Source organism: Leptinotarsa decemlineata, unplaced genomic scaffold, assembly GCF_025532065.1.
Source record: "Leptinotarsa decemlineata unplaced genomic scaffold, Ldec_3_MD MMD2_tig00000035_RagTag_RagTag, whole genome shotgun sequence".
Lineage (NCBI taxonomy): Eukaryota > Metazoa > Arthropoda > Insecta > Coleoptera > Chrysomelidae > Leptinotarsa > Leptinotarsa decemlineata.
In genome coordinates this window covers 27,936,055-27,958,118 of record NW_027412540.1, presented here as the reverse complement: position 1 = coordinate 27,958,118, position 22,064 = coordinate 27,936,055, and the positions used below count along the sequence as shown (strand labels likewise).

Genomic DNA, 22,064 nt, shown 5'->3' with positions numbered 1-22,064 from the left:
CAAACAAACAGGCATGTCTAGAATATAAAACAAATGCACAATTCTGTGGTCATGAAATCACAATAATTTTGTAAAAATGGTTTTGTAAAAATTAGATTGAAAATTGAACAGTGAAATTCTTTATATTGTATGTCTAGTCTGGACCGACGTCCCAGACTAGTAGAAAATAACTAGTAAAAATACTTTCACGTGTGTGAACCTTGCACAATGTATGTCTGCAGTTGTAATTATTATGATACTATGCGGTTGTTTGTCATTATCATCACTCGTCTGTATGTAAACGTGTTCGTAACTCAGTTTACACAAATGAAGGTGGATGAACAATACTGAATTGTAATTATTTTGTCCTTATTGTGTGTTGGAACGGAATAATAGCTGTTCGAGTTGCCATCAGAGTTGCCAAATGCGAAACGTAAGTTCATGAAGAAATGGACGCATACTTGATTTCCTAATCTTGAAACAATCATCTATACCTGAAGTCTTACGATATGCAGTTCAGTGAAAAAAGTACCAAAAGTAGAAAAAAATATCAACGTTTACGTCCGGTGTCAACAAATTATTTGTTGTTTTCGCCTTTAACAATATCTGTCGCATTTCCTTTAATAATATTTACCGCATTTGCAGACGGAACGTCAGTTCCAAAAACCTGCAGACCATAGCTAGTAAACCCAAAACAGCAAATAGTCTGTGAGATGAATTTATATTTGTTATACTATATCTTTAGAAAAGGATAAATACTATGATCTTTGTAGTAGTGTATGTAGTACCTATATGACGAAATATCCTTGTTACCTTGTAGAAATTGATCATAATCGAAAAATTCAATTTTTGGGAAAATTATTTTTTTCGTTCTGTCCGTTCGTCTATTTGGTTGATTGTCGGTCATGTGAAAAATTAGTCGATTGGATATCTGCGGATCATAGAGAGATGCCGACTTGCAATTTTCACCGGTTTTAAGGCTCTTTAGAATCTGGAAATCCATTGATTATCAGTATAATCTAATAGTTTCCGATAAACTCATAGTAAAATACGTGGAAACTAAAAAGTGTAACAAATACGCTACGAATCTGAAAATATCCAGATTTTGCGTATTTTGCGCCTTGTTGGCAACGCTGGTTGCAACGTACATCCTATCAATTTATTCGATTTGGCAAATAATACGTGTTCTCAAATTACCGCCGTGTTGGTGGAATACTGTTCTGTCTTGACAATAATTGATTATGATGAATGGAATTTGGAAGATACGCTTCTGTCACAACAGTAGCTCTGGATATTATGATATATGGGAATTTGCGTTGATTGAGACAAGGTTGCATAATATTGACCTAACTGAATTGTGGTTAGAGATGAGGAGACCACTTTATAGGTCAACCAGCCTATATTATCCTCTAAAACGGTCTGTGCAACAGAGACAGATAAGAAAAAGTTTCACGTAACAATGCTATGTTACGTTTCTCGGCAGTTTAAACTTGGTTCCCTTTGATGTAAATTGGGAATTCTACCTTTCAACTTAGAATTCAGGAACTCAGACATTCTGTTTATCTTAACATAACTCAACCTAACCTTCTAACACAACCTTACGCAATTTACAATTTGCATCTTTCGGAGTTTGAAGTCAAAGGGTAATATCAAAAAAATAATTGGTATAGTCCTTCTATGCTTTCGCACAACTGTTGCAGAAATTGCGAACAAAAATTCAAACAGAAAACGAGGAATGAGTAAATTAATGTATAAAAACAAATTCGGGAGCCAAGTTGCAACTGTCACCAAGTACCGCAGTGATAGTATAACCTAATATTTGGAGAACTGGTCACCGACTTTTGAGGGACACTTCAAGTACCTAAGAGTAAGAGAAGAAGAAGATAACTCAATATTTTTCTGCTGTGTACAGTTTTCAGAGGCTATTTTTGAATGTTTTTTTTGTATTCGATGAACTTTTTATTTGTAATCAACTGTGAGCTGCAGCTTGAGTGGGACATATTTGAAGAAATCGATATGCTACTTGTTATTTAAAACGATTTTCATAAAATATTTTATTCTAATATTCATTTCTTAACTTCTGTCACTTATCAACAAAACAATTTCGCCCCTCAAACCAGAAATGTTTTTTTATTTTCAAAATGAATAATTTCACCACTATACTAAAATTTTCGCTAGACTTATAAATATTCAATAAGTATTCATTAACTTTGTAGGTTTTAAAAATTGCATTTAAAATTTTGATTATTCTTTTTTTTGCGAATACTTTATCATCAATTTTAATTTCAAAGCTCTTTTATAGTATTTTATTCTTTGATTCTCCCGAAATAACTGTTCACTCCCTTCTTATCAATTATTTCAACTATAATTTATATTTCCTGTCTGTTTTTCTTGATAGTTTGTTTTTGATTCTCCGATGAGTTTCTTATAATTATTCCTATATGTTTCGTACTTCACAATCAGAAAAAACAAAGCTTAATCTGCAAAATTTTGTAAACCACGTGTTTTATTTGAGCTGATTTCCTAAACCGACTTGTCCGATCATGTCGTGTCAAAGTTTTCAATATTTTTCTATAAACATTTCAATTTTTTTGCCCTAGATTTCTAGCTTAAGATATCTAACGAAGCGATAAATTGGTTATCACTTGCGGAGTCTACTCGAACAGGAATTGTTTTGGAATTATTACCATCATTTTACCAACAATGTAATTATTGCCTCCTGGTATGCATGACCGAAACAAGTCCGTTTGGACAGGTCCGGCATAGGCCTGAGGAGAGTTCACTACTTCGTATCAGTCTAAATTAGCACAGGTCCGACTCGAAAAATTTTAAAACCTTGATGCGCGAACGACTAAGGCCATATATACCAGTAGGGAACAGGAACCCCAATTCTTTCTTTTGTGCTGGTGATATATGATGAGTGATGAATATTTTCGAAGATTGATTCTGTAAAGGTTATAATATGATTTTTCGCCTACTGTTGATATCTGGTTTTCGTCAGGAAGAGTTTCGATTCCGGATTGATTAAATTACATTAGATCAAAACAAAACAAAGAAGTGAAAACTGCACGATTTATTATACGTACATCTATATATTCTTCAAATATTACTTGTTTCATAATTATTATATGGAAACATTTAAACGTGAAATTATTGTTAGTTTATTCGGTATTGGTACCTGATTAAATATAGGTTTTTAAGCGTTTTCTGTGCATCTGTTTGCTGTGCATCGAATCTACTTTTGGAGCTATTTATTTCATCGCTCATTGAAAGGAAAGTCTCCAAGAAAGTTGTGAGGTTGTTCGCAAAGAATTATTTGACTATCGATAACATTTATTTTGAAATGAACTGTATATTCAGGGTTCTACCTTTTTTTGTGATCTTGAAAACCGCCTCTACGAAGAACGTACTTTGAAGTATGTTGGGGTGGCCAGTCCGTCTCTGTCAAACTAATAACACAATTCGAAGACGAAGGTTGGCCGTCGTTGAAATTGCCGTAAGTTGTGTGTCACAATCGGTGTAGAGAGCGAAGGAAAACAAAAAAGAATTCCCAGAAATAATCCTAGTGAATGTTAACCAAGTAAATAGAGATAGATAGGCTTGTTTCAAGGAGAGCCCCCTTCAGGAAAACGAAACTATCTTTCATCGAACATTCTTCACCAATAGATTAACACGATCGTCGTTTACAGTAGGAACTTTTCTTGTTTTCCGTTAGTTCGGCCCGATTCCTTTTCGCATTTTTATCCTAGTGCTGTTATCCGTATTGAAATCCTTTGTTTTCCCAGAGTGGTGGTCCGAAGCTTAACGATCAATACGTTTGCTGTCACGTTCAGAAGGAAAGAGCGAGTGCCGGGAAAACTATCAGATTAAATTTGCACGGCAGCAATTGGGATGTTGGGTATTTTTGGAATAGTGATTCAAACCATGTAAACGTACATAACATAGCATATAATATTTAAAATATTGTTATTATAACTTCAGCAATTTGACCGATAACAAGGGTTATGTAGACTTTGAGGACCGCTTTGTGGCTTATCCGCATATACCTACGACTTGAGAAAACCCCACAAAAAAAGTCTAATGGAGTTGAATCGCACGATCTCGGTTGGCAGTTCACTTCACCACCACGTGGGATGACCATGCCATGAGCTGTGTGGCATCAGCTGTGTAGTACGTAGCGCCATCTTGTTGAAAACCACATGTCGTTGGTGTTCAGAGCATCCAATTCAGGCAAAAGAAGTTGGTAATCATCGACCTATAGTGCTCGCCGTTGACAATGATGACCTGGTCAACGTCGTCCTCAAATATATAGTATGTAGACGCCGTCAGCCGAAAATCCACACAAAACAGTGACTTTTTCGGAATGCATTGGACGTTCTTGTATCTCATGTGTATTGGTATCGTCCCAAATTCGACAATTTTGTTTGTTCAAGTACCCATTCATCCAGAAATGGGCCTCATCGCTGAAGATGATTTTTCGATGAATATTAGGGTCAATTGCCAATTGCTCCGGAGCCCATTTAGCGAACACGTCGTTGTCTAATGTGGTCGTTTACCTTCAGTTCCTGGATCAGTTGAATCTTTTACGGATGCAGGCCCAACTCACAACGAAAAATCCGCCAAGTTGTGGTCTGCGAAAGGCCGAGTTTTTGTGAGCGACGCGAAATCGACTGCCTCGGATTCTCTTGCACACTCTCACATACTGCGGTGATATTTTCGGCAGATTTTGCGTTTCTTCGACGTACGGGTGTTGGTCGATCGTTTACTGAACCAGCGGACTCAAATTCAACCACCACATTGTGAATAGTCCTCTCGGTAGGAAGATTATATCGACCGTAAAATTAGAGAAGCGCGCGGTATGTTGCCCGAAAAGAATACTATATACGTCCTCGGTGATTTGGCAAAACACATCTAATTTGACAGATGTAACTTGAACTAGATGGCCATTATCAATTGTTAAAGTTCGAAGTTCAGAAGTCACTGTTCTATACTCAACTTTTTGAATTAAAGATATATTTATGGGTATGTAATGTAATGGTGAATGGGGAATGTTCCTCAACTTGGGTTATTACAGCAAATGCAAGTTTGAACAAAATAAATTTGAGTTTATTTCATGAGTTTTTTAAATTCATTTCGAAAAGTATTCAAATTGATGTTTCAAATGTTGGGTTTTAATTTTCAAAGGGATTTGTTTCTAATTCACATATTGGCAACAACACCTATATCAAGTTGAAATAATTTATACCTACCTAGATATTCTACTCTAAAAAAGGAGATAATAAATCAACAATTAAGGCAAAATATAAATTATAGGTCAATACCACCTACACAAGTCACATAAATAACGGTTGTTTTGTTATTTATTTATATAAAGGAAGGTAGGTTAGGTGCACAAAATGTCATATGTCACAGAATGTCTCGGAACATAAGTAAACAGAACAGCGCGCCTCTGAAATATGTCATATTTGTTTGTCTCATACAGGTAACAGATTAATTGTCCTTTATTAGCTATAACCGATGTTGCCAAATGGTGGAATAGAAACGAATCACTTTAAATGTTGAATGCATTATTTCATTCCTCTTTTTTAAGTCTTTAAGAAGGAACATTCCCATAGATATCTTGTATATCTTGTTCAGTTTATTCATAGACTTTCAACTTATCTGCCTTTTGGAATTCACATAGTTCATGTGTCAGAAGGTCAATGGTTTTGGAACCAGAAATTAGTCTTCCGGAGTTAGATGTATCTCAGATGTTATTTCGTGTGATCCCAAAATCATTCCATTGTGTTTTTTTTTTCAGAGGCCTTATTGCAGAGCAGACCGTTGCCTCACATCCCCAGCTTGCCCGAAAGCGACCCACCAGGAACACTCAACACCAATACTCTCAGCTCTGGCTTGGGTACGCTTTCTGGCTCGTCGACTTCTGGAGCTCCATCTACACCATTGTCTTTCGAGACCGCAAATCGATGGACGTCCAAAGAAAATCTCTTAGCGCAAGAAGAAGACGATCCTCAGTTGTTTGTGGCGTTGTACGACTTCCAAGCTGGAGGGGAAAACCAACTTAGTCTTAAGAGAGGTATTGTTTATTATCTGTTTACATATTATCATGTAGTCGATACAAGTACTGGGGAATATTTCTAAATTTTCAGAGAAATATCAATATTTCAACCGATTTTTTTAACTTTTGCATGATTTTGCTGCTGACTTATCCATTTCTTCCAAGACTTCGGGAAACACTGTTCTCTGACGATCCATTTGTTGGTCCAGTACCAAAGATTTTGATGCCTCCATAGATGGTTCATCGACTCCCTATATAGAATTGAAATTGAATTGAATTCATCGTTGCCAGTTGCTTTAGTCCTTTAAAATATTATCTCCAAACCATTGTCAATATCGCTCTTGGTCTTATCAATGTCCCAAGTGCAGTTTGACTGTCTGTAACAATATTGATATACTCATTTCATTGAGATCTAAAATTAATATTCACTGGTCATAGAAGACAGATGTATATTGACCGAGCGGGTAGCTGTAATGTAAATTTCTACCAGCACATTATATTCAGGCTTCCGGTTAGAAGTGTTTTGCGTGTTCGAGATTTTCTGCTATAAAAAAAAATGGATCAAACAACACCATAGTCATGCCTCAGCCTCCGTATTCATCAGATTTGGTCCCCTGCGACTTTATTATGTTCCCGAGATTGAAGAGACCCATGAAAGGACGGCGTTTTGCGAATTGATGAACAAATCTTTTTCGAGAAAACTCATCTTATTTTTTGAATGGAACGGTCATCAGTTGTTTCACCCAAGCATGTTTTTGGACTAACATTCATCGTCCACACTTCAAGGTTTGGAGATTGAAGGTAGTATCATAAAAAGTTCGAAACTCCACTATCTAGTGAAAAATCTTTGATGATCGAATTTTTTTTTATATTAACATTCCCGTTCGATAGCTCTTACACGTTTTATTTTCAGGAGAGCAAGTTAGAATATTGAGTTACAATAAAAGTGGAGAATGGTGCGAAGCACACTCCTCAACAAATCAAGTGGGCTGGGTGCCATCAAATTACGTGACACCAGTGAATTCTCTGGAAAAACATTCGTGGTATCACGGGCCGATATCCAGAAATGCAGCTGAATATTTGCTCAGTTCAGGTATGTATCAATCGTTTATCAGGTGCACGAGGTGCAACAGATAAATCGCACCCATCAATAAGACCGACTTGGCTTTTTAGCGGGGTTATTCATGATATTCTTCAGTTTACTTCGAGAGCGCGTTGAATAAAAAGCTATACAACATGGAAGCTAGTTGTTCGGGAATCATGAAGCGTCCGAAATTGTCACCATTAAATATAAATGAAGAAACAATTGTTATGAATGTATATAATTCTTTAAGAATAGATCGACAATTTTTAGAATTCTCAAGGAGCTCAAGGAAAAGAAAAATCGAAGCCGAAACGTCAAACAACGCAAAATTTTGAATGCGGTTCAACTCTAAATCAGATGTTCAAATTTCTAACTGCGGAAATCTATTCTATTTGTATACTTATCTGGTGATGTTTCAAATACTTAATCCATATTCATTATCATACTGGCGATCAATTTGATATTATCAGAGTCAATGATAATAATAATATCAAATTTATTTACATCAAAAGACGAATCATAACTACAAATTATAATGTTTTGATTTGAATAGTTTGGATAAAGAAAATGGATAGAGTCTTTAAAACGTTAACAGATGATACATATTTCTTTTAATATGCAAATTTTTTTAAATTCAAGTTAATGACAAATTTGATTTTTTTTTCAAAAAGCTAATTTATCAAATGCAGTAACTTTTTGCTCTTTCTACATTTGTATTTATTTGTAAATTTAATATTCTGATTATTTTATAGATCTGTAGAAAGTAACAATTCTAAATAATAAAAAACTATTTCAAATATAAATTGTCCTTCCCTTAATAAAATATTTGAACAAAATTAGTTTTCACCATATTTTAATTATCTTCTCATCATACAGAATATATCAATGGAAAATTTACATCAATACCCCCACTCCGACGCCTATTAATATTATCCTAAACGTAATATCAGAAAAAACATCGAGCGGTTGTTTTGACGGTATTTCGCATTCTTTGTCGGTGTTTTTGCTTTCTTTGTCGCATATCCGTAATTTAATGGCTCGTTAGCGGCGTCCTCAAAGGATATAGAGGGTAGACATATCTCAATGATTTTGTGGGTGAATTGCAGTGCTATTTGCTTGAGACGACTTTGTTGCTTTCTTTGATGTAGCGAAATATTTGCATTCTTGAAATTCTTTTACTCTCAGACACACTGAATGAACTATATCAACTATTTTGATAGCTTTTACACTTATATCATCAAAACTTTTATCCATATTGAAATCATTTATAATTTCCTCAAACTCCAATATGTCTGCTGAGAAAAAAAAACTGGCAGCATTCACTGATAATATTTGTGATCAACAAAGTTTTTGACGTAAATTTTGAACAAATCAGTCATAAACTGAATGTTGATTTCTTGACATCTTTCTCAGTGTCAAATCTTTTGTTTTGATTCATCTTTTATAGTATTCTCTTTTATAGTTTAATAGATGAATTCCATCGAGAACCGTTTCACATAAAATTTTTGTTTTGTTGCATTGATGAATTTTTCACAAATTTATTATAATATTCTTTTCTGGAAGTGTAAATTATGAAAGTCAAATGTTTAATCATAGAAAATCTTCAATTGGTGTAATTTATCGATAACCTCATCATACAGGGTGCATCTTAAATGATGTATTTATTTCAGGTAGTGATTATTTGTAATATTTTATAAAAAAAGTTCATACGAACGTGGGTCCTAATTTGCTCAGTTTCCGAGTAATCTGGATTATCAAAATGAATAATGTTTCAATTCAAATAAATAAGTATAATATTTAAATCATCAATACAAAATATTGTTCAATTTGTTGAACTGAAGTATAATTTTTCGACAATTTTGTACTCACCATCGACTTTTTGCAAGGAATCAACGGTAGCTTCTTGGTCAGGGAGTCGGAGAGCAGTCCTGGTCAGCGAAGCATATCTCTGAGGTACGAAGGTCGCGTCTACCATTACAGGATAAACGAAGACACCGAAGGGAAAGTGTTTGTTACTACGGAAAGTAAATTCAATACTCTTGCTGAACTGGTACATCACCACTCGATGGCATCGGATGGTCTCATTACCCAACTTTTGTACCCCGCCCCCAAGCACAACAAACCGACGGTGTTTCCTCTTAGCCCGGAACCGGACGAATGGGAGATAAACAGAACTGATATTGTGATGAAACATAAGTTAGGTGGTGGACAGTACGGGGATGTTTATGAGGCCATGTGGAAGAGGTATTTACTGTTTTATTGATATTAATAATAATAATAATAATCATAATGTAGCGGTGAATTGGTAAAAGTGGTAGTATGCCAAAGGTTGGGGGTTGGAACCCAACTTTGACTAGATATGTTTCTTGCAGGAATGTTTCTAGTTGGATTCACTTCATTTTGCAGATACTTACCACCTTTACTCTTAAGTGATCCAAACCATTCTCCCAAAGACTTGAAATGATTTTTAAGGATTCTGTAAATCTGTTAAACTGCCTGTTTACGTCAGCTCTTTTTCACATAACTAAACTAGCTTGCATGACCTGCTTAGAACATACAAGTACTCCTGAAAATGCAATTCCGTAACGTAGGAGGGGAATAATAAGCAGGTTTAGTAGGCTTATACCCCACCTCTTTGATAAACTTCCTCACAGGACAGCATTTAGAAGATGTTGTTCTACATAGCTGGTCTATATTGTTGTTGAATTCAAAACAATTATCTATATTCAGTTCAAAGAATGCCATGCCATAAAATAGTGGTATCATCAGTAAAAAGCGTAAATCTACCAAAATGTGTGCAGGCGTTACAAGTCTTTATTGTAAAACAGGAAAAGACTTGGTCCAAGCACAGAGCCTTGTGGCACACCACTTATTCTTTACCTGTGACAAGAACCTTGTCCTCACCAACTGTATAGGATTTGGCAGATGTGATTGAAACTAATTCATACACAGGCTTTTGAGAACAAAACTAATAAATTTCTTTACAATATTTCATGGCACAGTTATTAGGTTGTTTCAACTGTTTGAAGTTGACGAGGGCCTTTTCTGCCAGGTCCTAATTGGTGAAGGTTCTACCAGTGAGAGATGGTAGTCTGTTGGCGAGAGGTCTGGGGAGTATGGTGGGTGAAGCATGACTTTGAAGCCTAATTCGTTTAATTTTCGGGCGGTGATTTGTGAATTGAGCAGGATCAGATTATTTCTGTTGACCAGTGCCTCACAATAGTACTCTACTGTGATGGTTTGGCCCGGCTGCAAAAATTTATAGTGAATCACACCCGGCGCTGAACGTCTTCTGATTTCACACGTACGATCCGATCCAAAAAAGGATTTTTCAATTTCGCAAAACGTGACATTTTCTGACGATAGTTCAAATCGTGGGACACCCACTTTGCGAGCTTGTTGTCCTTTCCAATACGTTTCAAGTCCAACCGTACTATTATTTTAGATAGATAGATAGATTTTATTTAAACTGCATTCCAAACAGGTTTACACCCGATTACATGTATACAGTCAATGTCATGGTACATAAAATATATGATTTTTAAAACACACAGAGTAAATAAACACCTAGAATTACGTACAAGAGAAACGTTAGTAATAACAGGTATATATGGCACATTTTTTTTAAAAACTACTGTCTTATTTCTAATTCATCACAGCAAAAAAAATCAAGACTTTGGTGACTTACGACTAGATCATTCACTTGCCTAAGGCAGCGATTGAGTGGAGACTCTGATCGTGTGTCTACATAGAAAACCCTATTGCGATTTCTTAGACTAGCACTAGGAACATGAACATTGATCACACTGAGGAGTTCAGGTACATTTATTATCTGATTGAATATGTTGAATATAAATAGTACCTCATTCAAGCCTCAACGATCTGACAGGGTTGGCATGTCAAAATGTTCTAGTTGAGTCCTATAGGAGGTCATAGAGGGAGACTCTTTATTCTTTTTGACGTAGGTGTACCTAAGAAATTTCTTCTGTATTTTTCCTATCATCTCTGAATGAAATGCTTTTTGCGGATTCCAGATTGTTGAAGCCTATTCAAGCTTTGATCTGACAAAGGCATTGTGTAGAAGAATTCCTAGTTCCCATTTGAAATCCCTGGCGCTTCTTAACACAAAACCAAGCTTTCTGTTTACATCACGTACAATATATTCTATGTGATTTCTGAAATTGAAGTTACTATTAAATATGACTCCTAGATCTTTGATTTGAGCAAGTTTTTCCAGTTTGATGCCATTGGAGCAATAACATTTTTCCGTGAAAAAGACATAACTTTGCATTTACCCTCATTCAGCATCAAGTTGTTTGTGTCACAAAAGATAGTGATAGAATCTAAGTCTTTCTGAAGGTTTTCACTGTCTTTTTCATCGTTGATGGTTTGGTATAGTTTGAGATAATCTGCATAGAGCAGGAATTTGGAATGTCTTATATAATCACATTGTTGGATCAAGATCTTCAGATGTTGTGGTGCTGCAGGTTTTTCCGGGTTTTCCTGCAGCTGAAAAAGCAAATGCGCCACTGGAATCAATGAAGTCGCCCCGGAGCGCCAATTAATTTTTATTGTTGTATTTATTTTATTTTTATCGTTGTCTTATCAAATTAATTATTCATAAATTGATCACCTATATTGTTAATGAACATTATAAATAAAAGTGGGCCTAGAATTGATCCCTGAGGAACGCCAGAGGTTGGTCTGAATAGTGTCGACCTTTTTCTATTGAAAGCAACAAATTGATCTCTATCTGATAGGTATGACTTCACTAATGTTATCATTGATTGATTCAATGAGAATTTCATTAATTTGGCGATGAGAACTCCATGTTTCACTTTGTCGAATGCTTTCACTAGCTCTGTGTAGATTACATCAACTTGTTTTCCAGTATTTATCGAGAGTGCTAAGTTATTGCTGAACACCATGAGATTTGTTACAGTCGATTTTTTATTAACAAGACCGTGCTGTTCTCTGCAGATAGTGTCTTCAACATGGGCATATAGTCTGTTATATAAGACTCTCTCTAAGATTTTTGATAATGAGGGGAGTATTATTATCGGCCTATAGTTTGTTATGAGATTTTAATTGCCAGATTTATGGATAGGAATTATACGTCCTATTTTGAGTTGTTTTGGAAACACACTACTTTCAACAATGCTATTGAAGATTATGTTCAGAGGTCTTATTAAGTTTTCCATATAACCTTTGTAAAAGTAAGATGGAATACCGTCAACTCCAGTTGATGTTTTGGGTTTCAGGGATCTGACTGCTTTACAGATATCTTGTTCGGAAATTGCGGAAATAGCTAGATGTAAAATGAAAGATATGGGTTGGTAATTTGAAAAATCACTTTCGTTTCACCATATAAATAGGAATACTTTAAGTAACCATTTCTAAAAACTTTTGACCAGCATGAAATCTACATACGTTCAAAGCATGTCATATAATTTTCAATTTTCAGGTATAATATGACAGTTGCTGTGAAAACCCTAAAAGAAGACACAATGGCTCTCAAAGACTTTCTGGAAGAAGCTGCCATCATGAAAGAAATGAAACATCCGAATCTCGTACAGTTGATGGGCGTCTGCACGAGAGAACCCCCCTTTTATATCATAACCGAATTCATGAGCAAGGGTAATCTGTTAGATTATCTCAGAAACGGGAACAAGGAACAGATAAACGCCGTGGTACTTATGTATATCGCTACGCAGATAGCTAGCGGTATGAACTACTTAGAGAGTAGGTGTTTCATTCATCGTGACTTAGCCGCAAGGAATTGTTTAGTAGGGGAGAACCACTTGGTGAAAGTGGCCGATTTTGGGCTCGCTAGGCTGATGCGGGACGACACTTACACGGCTCACGCTGGTGCAAAATTTCCTATCAAGTGGACCGCACCCGAAGGTTTAGCGTATAACAAATTTTCTACGAAGTCTGATGTTTGGGCTTTCGGAATTTTGCTGTGGGAGATTGCGACCTACGGAATGTCTCCTTATCCCGGAGTCGATTTGACTGACGTGTACCACATGCTAGAAAAGGGATACAGGATGGAGTGCCCTCCTGGTTGTCCACCAAAAATTTATGATCTGATGAGGCAGTGTTGGCAGTGGCATTCACATGAAAGACCCACTTTCAAGGAGATACACCACGCTCTGGAAAATATGTTTCAAGAATCTAGCATCACAGAAGGTAAGGGTGTTTTTCAAAGTGAACTGATCGCTGTCTCAAAGAATATTTTTCTTGTTTCCAAAACTTCAACTCAATTTCTCAATCTGATTTTTGTTTATGAGAATATCAACTCAAAGATTATGTTAATGATGTGTTTGACAACTTCCTTTTTAAATAATTGATTAATTATTTTATTATTATTTAACATGTTTTTATTAGCTTCACCTAAATGTATGTATGTTTGTAACTCTCAAGCTCGGGATCTATATTTGACGGAATTATCGACATTATTGCTTGATCTATTCGCGGGCAGATGGCGCTGTACGTAAACTTGATATATGGACATTATTGCTTGATCTATTCGTAGGCAGATAGCGCTGTACATAATATCCTTGATATATCGACATTATTGCTTGATCTATTCGCGGGCAGATGGCGCTGTACGTAAACTTGATATGTGGACATTATTGCTTGATCTATTCGCGGGCAGATGGCGCTGTACGTAAACTTGATATATGGCCATTATTGCTTGATCTATTCGCGGGCAGATGGCGCTGTACGTAAACTTGATATATGCCCATTATTGCTTGATCTATTCGCTGGCAGATGGCGCTGTACGTAAACTTGATATATGGACGTCATTGCTTGATCTATTCGCGGGCAGATGGCGCTGTACGTAAACTTGATATATGGACATTATTGCTTGATCTATTCGCGGGCAGATGGCGCTGTACGTAAACTTGATATGTGGACGTCATTGCTTGATCTATTCGCGGGCAGATGGCGCTGTACGTAAACTTGATATATGGACATTCTTGCTTGATATATTCGCGGGCAGATGGCGCTGTACGTAAACTTGATATATGGACATTATTGCTTGATCTATTCGCGGGCAGATGGCGCTGTACGTAAACTTGATATATGGACATTATTGCTTGATCTATTCCCGGGCAGATGGCGCTGTACGTAAACTTGATATATGGACATTATTGCTTGATCTATTCGCGGGCAGATGGCGCTGTACGTAAACTTGATATAATTCGAACTCACTTTACATTTATTTCTTTATTTGAAAAAAGGCCTGCTGCCTTATTTGTAACATTCCTTTGTACGCCTGCTGCCTTGGCCTTGGTAGCTGATTTTCAGGCTCCCTCTCCGGAATAGTAGTGTAATCTTCATTATAGGATACATCCTAATCTTACAAGACATAATAACTAATTAACAATTCAAATTTCCGCAGTGCCAAAAATATTAATAAAATTCAAATCTGTATATAGATAATAACAATAATGAAAATAAAGTAAATAAAAAGATAATAATAAAAAATATACGATTTATTAGACCCAATGTTGAAAACCAATATTGATATAGTAACATACATATAATGTACATTTTTTCCAACTAACTAACGCTCTAGGTATTCCAATAATTTACTTTTAAACCCTCTTACAGTATTTTCCTCTTTAATGGCATTTGGTAAATTGTTAAATTATCGTAGTCCCTTGTAGAATAAGTTTTTCGTTCCGCCACCAGTGTGAGTTCTATACATATGAAAATTATTATAAGGTCTTGTTTCACGTTCATGTATTTGATTATTGAAAACTAAAAATTCATTAAAATATGTTGGTTGGAGACTTTTGGTCATTTTAAATATAAAAACCATTGTTAAAAAGAATAACCGATTTGAAATCGACAGCCATTGTAGTATATTTAACATGTGATCAATGGAAGTATAACGACTGCATCTTAATATAATTCTCATGCCACTATTTTGGAGTTTTTGAAGTTGGCAAAGCCTATTTTGGTTTATTAAATGCATTAAAGTTGGACAGTACTCAAAATGAAGTTTAATTATACAATTATATGTTAATATTCTGGAGTTAATATTCAAATTATTTGCTATCCTAGAAAAAAAGTATAATTTTTTTGAAATATTTTTATAACGTATTCGGTATGACTGTTCAAACTCAAAGTGTTGTCTACAATAACTCCCAGATACTTTATTTCAGACACATTTTCAGACATCATTGAGTTCTGTATTCAAAGTATAAACTAATGCAAACAGATTGAATTCATGTAGCCCAGGATCATAATAAATATCATTTAGGTATATATTAAATAAAAGTGGGGCAAGTACACTTCCCTGGGGAACACCAATATTGATATCCGTCTCATCAGAAATTTTTGAACCAATTTTGGTTTTTTTTTGTTTTCTTTTTCTAAACAATATACAGTTGATTGATCCCAAGGTTTAGATAAAATAAATATAGTTTAAAAAGACTAAAAAACACGCTTTTATAGCATACGAAAAAAAAAATATTTTCAACTTTTTAGTTCGATGTTCTTTAAAAGCGTGTTTTTTAGTTTTTTAAACTATATTTATTGTATGTATATTTTCCTAAACACAAAATTTATACCTGTATTGAATCAACTTTATGCCTAATAATTTGATTTGCATAGATTGAAAATAATACCAAAGAATCTTTGATATATTCTGCAATAGACGAAGTTCAAGCAAGTAATTGATGAGAAATATCTGACGAAAGACAATTTCATTTTGATAAAATGGTAGAATTTAAAATGTAATACAGTCTTTTACTGAGTAAGATGGACCAGATGTCTTTTTATTCCTCAACTTTAGTTTGGGGGCTTTAATATTCTTAACATAAAAATCGTATTAAAAAAAGTTCTGCAATTTTATTTTTATCAATCCCTTCGATTTTCCATTAGAAATGTTTAATTTGTTGTAAGTCTCTTGCAAGATAATTTGAAATAACAAGTCTTTAATAATTGTATAACATTCTATATTTGCATGCATTTTATGGTTTTGAGGATTCTAAAAGCTGGCGATCAAACATATTTAGTGTACATCCTCTGAATTTTTTCGCAGAGGTAGAGAAACAGCTACAAGGGAATGAATCTTCGCCGATTCCTCTGGGCACTCCACATATGGCTTTCAAAAAGTCACATTCTGGAAGCACTGGGAATATTCACGGCCTAGTTGGTTTATCAGAACAGACCTCTACAGGTTGGAAATGTGAAATAAATTGATATGAAATTTAAATATTTTTTTTGTAGACAATCTGAACAGCACTTGCACTAAATTGTCGACATTCACAGGAGGGGCTAAAACGAGTATGGTTCAGATGAGGAGATCTACCAATAAGAAAGGAATGCCTGCTCCGGCACCTCCAAAACGTACAAGGTATGTAAATTATTTTTAGAATAACATTGAAATGTATTAAATTATTATTAAAAAACACATTTTTTACACAATTTCTTTTGATTAATCATCTGACACTGTTTCACCTAAATAATTTTTATTAATTTTTGGAATATAATTCTTGTAAAGTGAAAAATCATTGAAATTGTATCTACATTCAAGACGATGAAAGAATACACATGTATCATCTGTTTTAAAATCTGTTTTTCCGTTAATCAGCTGTCGCCTCCATACGAACAACAACTCTCAAAAGTTGAGAAATTTGTGCGAGCTAAGGACTAACGAGGTCTTACCTTTTAACGTGTGATTCCTATCATCTGATAACGGGTGATTCTTTAAGTGGTATATGATTTGATTTTCAAAACAACACAAAAACGTTTGAAAAAATCGATGAAATCTTTATTGGAATCAATAGAACGATTAATATAATTTAATGTTTGAAGATGATTTCATGCAAATGACCTGCTTTAGGTGGTCCAAGCGCGAAGTCCAATTTTGGCACACTCTCTCTAACATATCGACCGGTATTCCACGTATAAATTCTTCAATATTGGCTTCCAGAGCGTCAGTCGTTGCTGATTTATCCCTGTACACATGAGCCTTAACATGACCCCACAAGAAATAATCCAAAGGCGTTAAATCACACGATCTAGGCGGCCAATTGACGGGTGAGATAAACTGTTCACCGAAGGCGGCTCTTAATTGGGCCATTGTTTCGCGTGCCGTGTGGCACCATTTTGTTGAAACCACACGTCAGGCATGTCCAATTCTTCCATTATGGGCAACAAAAAGTCGTCAATCATCACACATACGAAGAAGTACGGCCCGATGAAGCCACTGACCCATAATCCACACCAAACAGTGACTTTTTCAGGATGCATCGGTAGCTCTTGCAATGCTTGTGGCTGGACTTCACTCCAGATGCGGCAATTTTGCTTGTTAACGTATCCATTCAACCAGGAATGAGCCTCGTCGCTGAACACAATTTTTCAATAAAAATGTGGATCTTCCTCCAACTTTGCCATCGCCCATTCACCAAATGTTAGACGTTTTGGGAGGTCGTGTGGCTTCAATTCTTGCACCAGCTGTATCTTATAAGGTTTTACACACAAATCCTTTCGCAAAATTTTCCACGTAGTGGAGTAACAGAGGCCCAATTACTGCGAACAGCGGCGAATCGACATTTCACGGCATCACGAACACTGGCGAATACAGCCGCAATATTTTCTTCTGTCCTAACTCTACGTATGCGTGTTTGTGGTTTAATGTCCAATAATGTAAACTGGTTTCGAAATTTAGTCGCAAGCTTCCGAATAGCTCCCTCAGGCCGACGAAACTGCCCATAAATTGGAAGAAGTGCACGATGCACTTTCTTCACCGAGCATGAATTTTGATAATAAAATTCAGTAATTTGCAAGCGTTGTTCATTTGTAAGTCGATTCATAGTTAAATACCAAACTGAACAAGTTTGACAATGACAAAAGACACGATTCACGCGTGATCTGTCAAAAACAGTGTTGCCAAAAATATACCAGCAAAAAAATCACTCATTATAACTAAACAAACTTTTGAAAACGAGAGGATGTGACTACTGATCCAAACAACCAAAATCAAAGTCAAAATCTTATAAAATATTCTCAATAAAGAAATGTTTTCATAGTTTGAAAGACTATTGAAGTGATAATTCCTGAGAATAATTCCCAATGTAATAATATATGTACTTGTTTTTAAATTGTAACATTTGTATATTAGGTGCCGTTATTTATGTTTTTGTATTATTCATATTTTATATTTATTCTTTAATTTTTTATTCAAGTATGACTATTGTTTTCATTCTTTATATGTATATAACATATATTACAATTACTGACTTACCATACGTACATTAAGTACCGAAACAGGGTAATAAAATTATTATTATTATTACAACGCAACCCATGTGTATTCTTTCGTTGTCCCAAGTGTAGATTTATAATAAAATTATAGTTCTCTAGAGCTGTTTAATTGATAATAATTGTTGACAACACGAATTATTTTTAAGAATTATATTAGAGCCTCAGCTTCTCTTTATGATCCACTAACAAATTAACTTTTGTGTGTTAACAATTCATTGACTTCTGGTTGCAGCTTGCTGTCTTCTTGCAGCTCTTTCCGAGATAGTACCTTCGACGACCAAGGCCAAGGAGAAAACGTTGCCGAAGACGGGACTGATTTAAACGGTATTAAAAAAATATTTAAAGGTACCTTTCCAAATAGATACAGGCATGAGACTATTTCTCAAGTGGAAGCATGGTTGGAAATACTAACTGTATATTTTAACAGGGGTTGCAACAGGTGCTGCATATAAACACGTTACTCACATTTTCTTCTACTAATCAATTCTCCATAGATGTATCCAACTTCAATATTATTTTTTGGGGATTTGAATTATTTTAGGGGGCTTGTGAACAATTTCATTTGTGGTTTCTATTTTCAAAACTTGGATATATGTGTTCAGTGCTGGAATGAAGGTGTATCATTATTCTATATGTATTAAAAACTATTTTACCACACCAGAACAAAATTCTGTCTCCCGACGCTTGTTTCACTATCCCAAGATTCAGTACTTATTCATTTACAGATTCACAATTTACAATACATGATGTGTTTCTGAAGAAGGAAAACATTACACGATGAAGCACTCAATTCATTTATGAATCTACTCATGTCATCGATGATAGCTTATTTGATTTGATCCCAGCCATAGGAATCTTGTTTGAATTGACAGGGGCATATTTTTAGGAGAGAATAGTTTTTGGGAAAGAAAGGTTTTGGCCTTCCACTTCTCTACAAAGTCAAAAACTTTCTTTCCCAAAAACTATTCTCTATAGTCAGCTCTTAGATTAATACTATTCACTGAGATACAATCGTAATTTATTCGTTGCATACACAGTGTGTCAATTTTAAAACTGACAATGGGCTATATCTCACGCACGAAAGCTGATATTGAAAAATGCTTGAAACCGTTTCTAGGATAGTAAGGGGAAACTAAAGTGACATGAAAGAGAACTCACCCCCATCAACCCCCTAGGCCCCACCCACCAAAACACAAACAGCTTAAATTGCAAACCCCTACTTGTGATAAAGACTATAAAAAATGCTATCCCAATGGTATAAATAATAATTGTACAGGGCGAAGCAATAACTGTGAAACTTTGGATTGAATGGAATATTCAATGAGGTTTTTGTTGAACTACAAATTAAAAATGTCAATTAAGTAAATGTTCAAAGTGGGTTCCGTTGTTTTGTAAACAATAATACAGCCTATTTTCAAATTCTGCACGAACTTTGGTAAATTTTGTTCTGGTAAAGCCGCGATATGCTTTCGTAATTCTTTCTTGCAATTCCCCAAGTGACGCAGGTTGAGTTTTATAAACAACTGACTTGAGGTGACCCCACAGAAAAAAGTCAGGTGGCGCCAAGTCTGGTGACCTCGGTGGCCACTTAACGGGACCTCTACTTCCAATACATTTGTTCGGATAATTAGTATCCAACCAGTGCCTAACTGGAGCTGCATAGTGAGGAGGTGCTCCATCTTGTTGGAAGTGCAACAAATCTTCGTCTACAGCTAGGTTGCCTCGGTCGTCCCTTCGGTTCTCTAATTCATGCACAATTAAAGGTTCGATGGTGTTTTCCAGCATATCGAGATGAATGTCGCCTCTTAAATTGACTGGTATGAACAAGGGACCAATTATAGCATCGCCATCGCTTAATATTCCTGCCCAAACATTCTGTTTTTCAGGATATTGAGTGTGACCTTCTCACTGAAACAAATATTTTTTAATATTCTCGGTTCAACGCGAATTCTTTCAGTCATGAGTTCACAAAACTCGATTCGTTGGTCTGAATCATCATCGCCTAGTTCTTGAAGAATTTGTGTTTTGTACGTGTGAAACTTATGTAATTTCAACACCTTTCTAACCGACTCATGTGAAAGTCCTGTCACTGCAGATACTTGACGTGTTGATGCAGTAGGCTCCATTGCAAAATTTCCAAGGGCATCAATTTGGGTTGCTTCATTCAGTAATCTTGGGGTATTCCTTTTTTTATTTTGCACTGATCCCGTTTCTCTAAACTTTTCAACTAAATCGCGGACGTACACATGACTTACATTTTTGTCCTGATGGTTTTCATGAAATATTTGAGCTGTTTTTAAATAACACTGGTTCTGGGAGGCAAATATGAAAATTATATCCACACGCTCAAGTATACTGTAAACCATCGTGACAACTTCAGCTCAATGACAGTACAGATCGTACAAATGATAAAAGTCTCAAACAAAACAAAAATTATTGACTCTGACAGAACCCAAAAACTTGTTTTGCAACAACGGGAAATTAAGTTTTTATTTAACAGAAAAAGTATCGACGGACACTTCTCCTTTAAAATAATAGTCCGGGAAGTAGCATTACAAATAAAAAAGTCATAGTGAGCCGGCTGATATTAAAGTTCGTGCAGGCTTCGACAATAGACTGTACAAAACAACGGAACCCACTTTGAACTTTTACTTAATTGACATTTTTAATAAATTTGTAGTTCAATAAAAACCTCATTGAATATTCCATTCAAGCCAAAGTTTCACAATTATTGCTTCACCCTGTACACTTATTATTTATACCATTGGATAGCATTTTTTATAGTCTTTTCAATGATGTATCACTAATAGGGGTTTGCAATTTTAACTTTTTGTGTTTTGGTGGGTGGGGCCTAGGGGGTTGATGGGGGTGAGTTCTCTTTCATGTCACTTTAGTTTCCCCTTACTATCCTAGAAACGGTTTCAAGCATTTTTCGATATCAGCTTTAGTTCATGAGATATAGCCCATTGTAAGTTTCAAAATTGACACACTGTATAAGAATTATATAATCAGAAAAATTGATGATGCCTTTGCATGTCAATAATTATCAATTAAAATAAGATGTTACCGTCCTTGTTTACAATGTTTACAATTTTGTGAAATTTGTAGAACATAAAAAATCTGGAGAGGCTTGTAAAACTAACAGTTGGAGAATATGAATGTATTGTTATCTTTTTGGCAAAATAATCAACCATTATGAAATAGAATAAAATTAGTTAATCTCCCCAAGCATGTAATAATTGAAACAGAAAAATAAAAATTACGTTTTGTTGACAATATCTCTTGAATTAGAAAGGTGTGATGTGATTTCATCGTTCAATCATTGTGTTTAAGGACTGACAAGGGAACTGCAGAACCTCACTGCAAGTACAAAATGTGATAGCGAAAGTGATCTCCAAGACCAAACGCCTGATACTGATGACTCGGGGGCCCACTCCTACCCAGAGGTGTCCACAGTCAGCAGTTTCGTTCCGAGTATGGGGTCCTTCAAGAGGGCACCTATAATGGGTAATAGAGGATTGGAACAGAGGGGGAAAAAGACCAAAACAAAAGAATCGCCAACGGTAAGTAGATTTTTTTGTGAGTGTGTGTGTTTTAAGCATTTCAATATCTGAAAAGAGAAGAGTATGATCAAATTTTTGTTCGATAACAACTCTC

The 22,064-nt window shown here is 35.5% G+C and overlaps 1 protein-coding gene across 7 annotated transcripts in view; it reads left to right on the top strand.

The window, feature by feature from the left end:
* The window catches only part of Abl (tyrosine-protein kinase Abl), a 61,726-nt gene that overhangs the window by 28,040 nt on the left and 11,622 nt on the right, over positions 1 to 22,064 (top strand). For 3 of the 7 annotated variants that reach the window (XR_002723926.2, XM_023174560.2, XM_023174556.2), the window contains 8 exons: positions 5,780 to 6,055; positions 6,951 to 7,130; positions 9,008 to 9,365; positions 12,586 to 13,310; positions 16,180 to 16,317; positions 16,368 to 16,494; positions 18,640 to 18,752; positions 21,741 to 21,970. Coding sequence is in view for 6 of the 7 variants with exons in the window: in XM_023174560.2 (XP_023030328.2) it covers positions 5,780 to 6,055; positions 6,951 to 7,130; positions 9,008 to 9,365; positions 12,586 to 13,310; positions 16,180 to 16,317; positions 16,368 to 16,494; positions 18,640 to 18,752; positions 21,741 to 21,970 (2,147 nt within the window). In the remaining variant the exon portion in view is untranslated. The remainder of the gene's footprint in view (positions 1 to 5,779; positions 6,056 to 6,950; positions 7,131 to 9,007; positions 9,366 to 12,585; positions 13,311 to 16,179; positions 16,318 to 16,367; positions 16,495 to 18,639; positions 18,753 to 21,740; positions 21,971 to 22,064) is intronic. The other 4 variants (XM_023174561.2, XM_023174558.2, XM_023174557.2 and 1 more) reach the window with 3 other exon arrangements.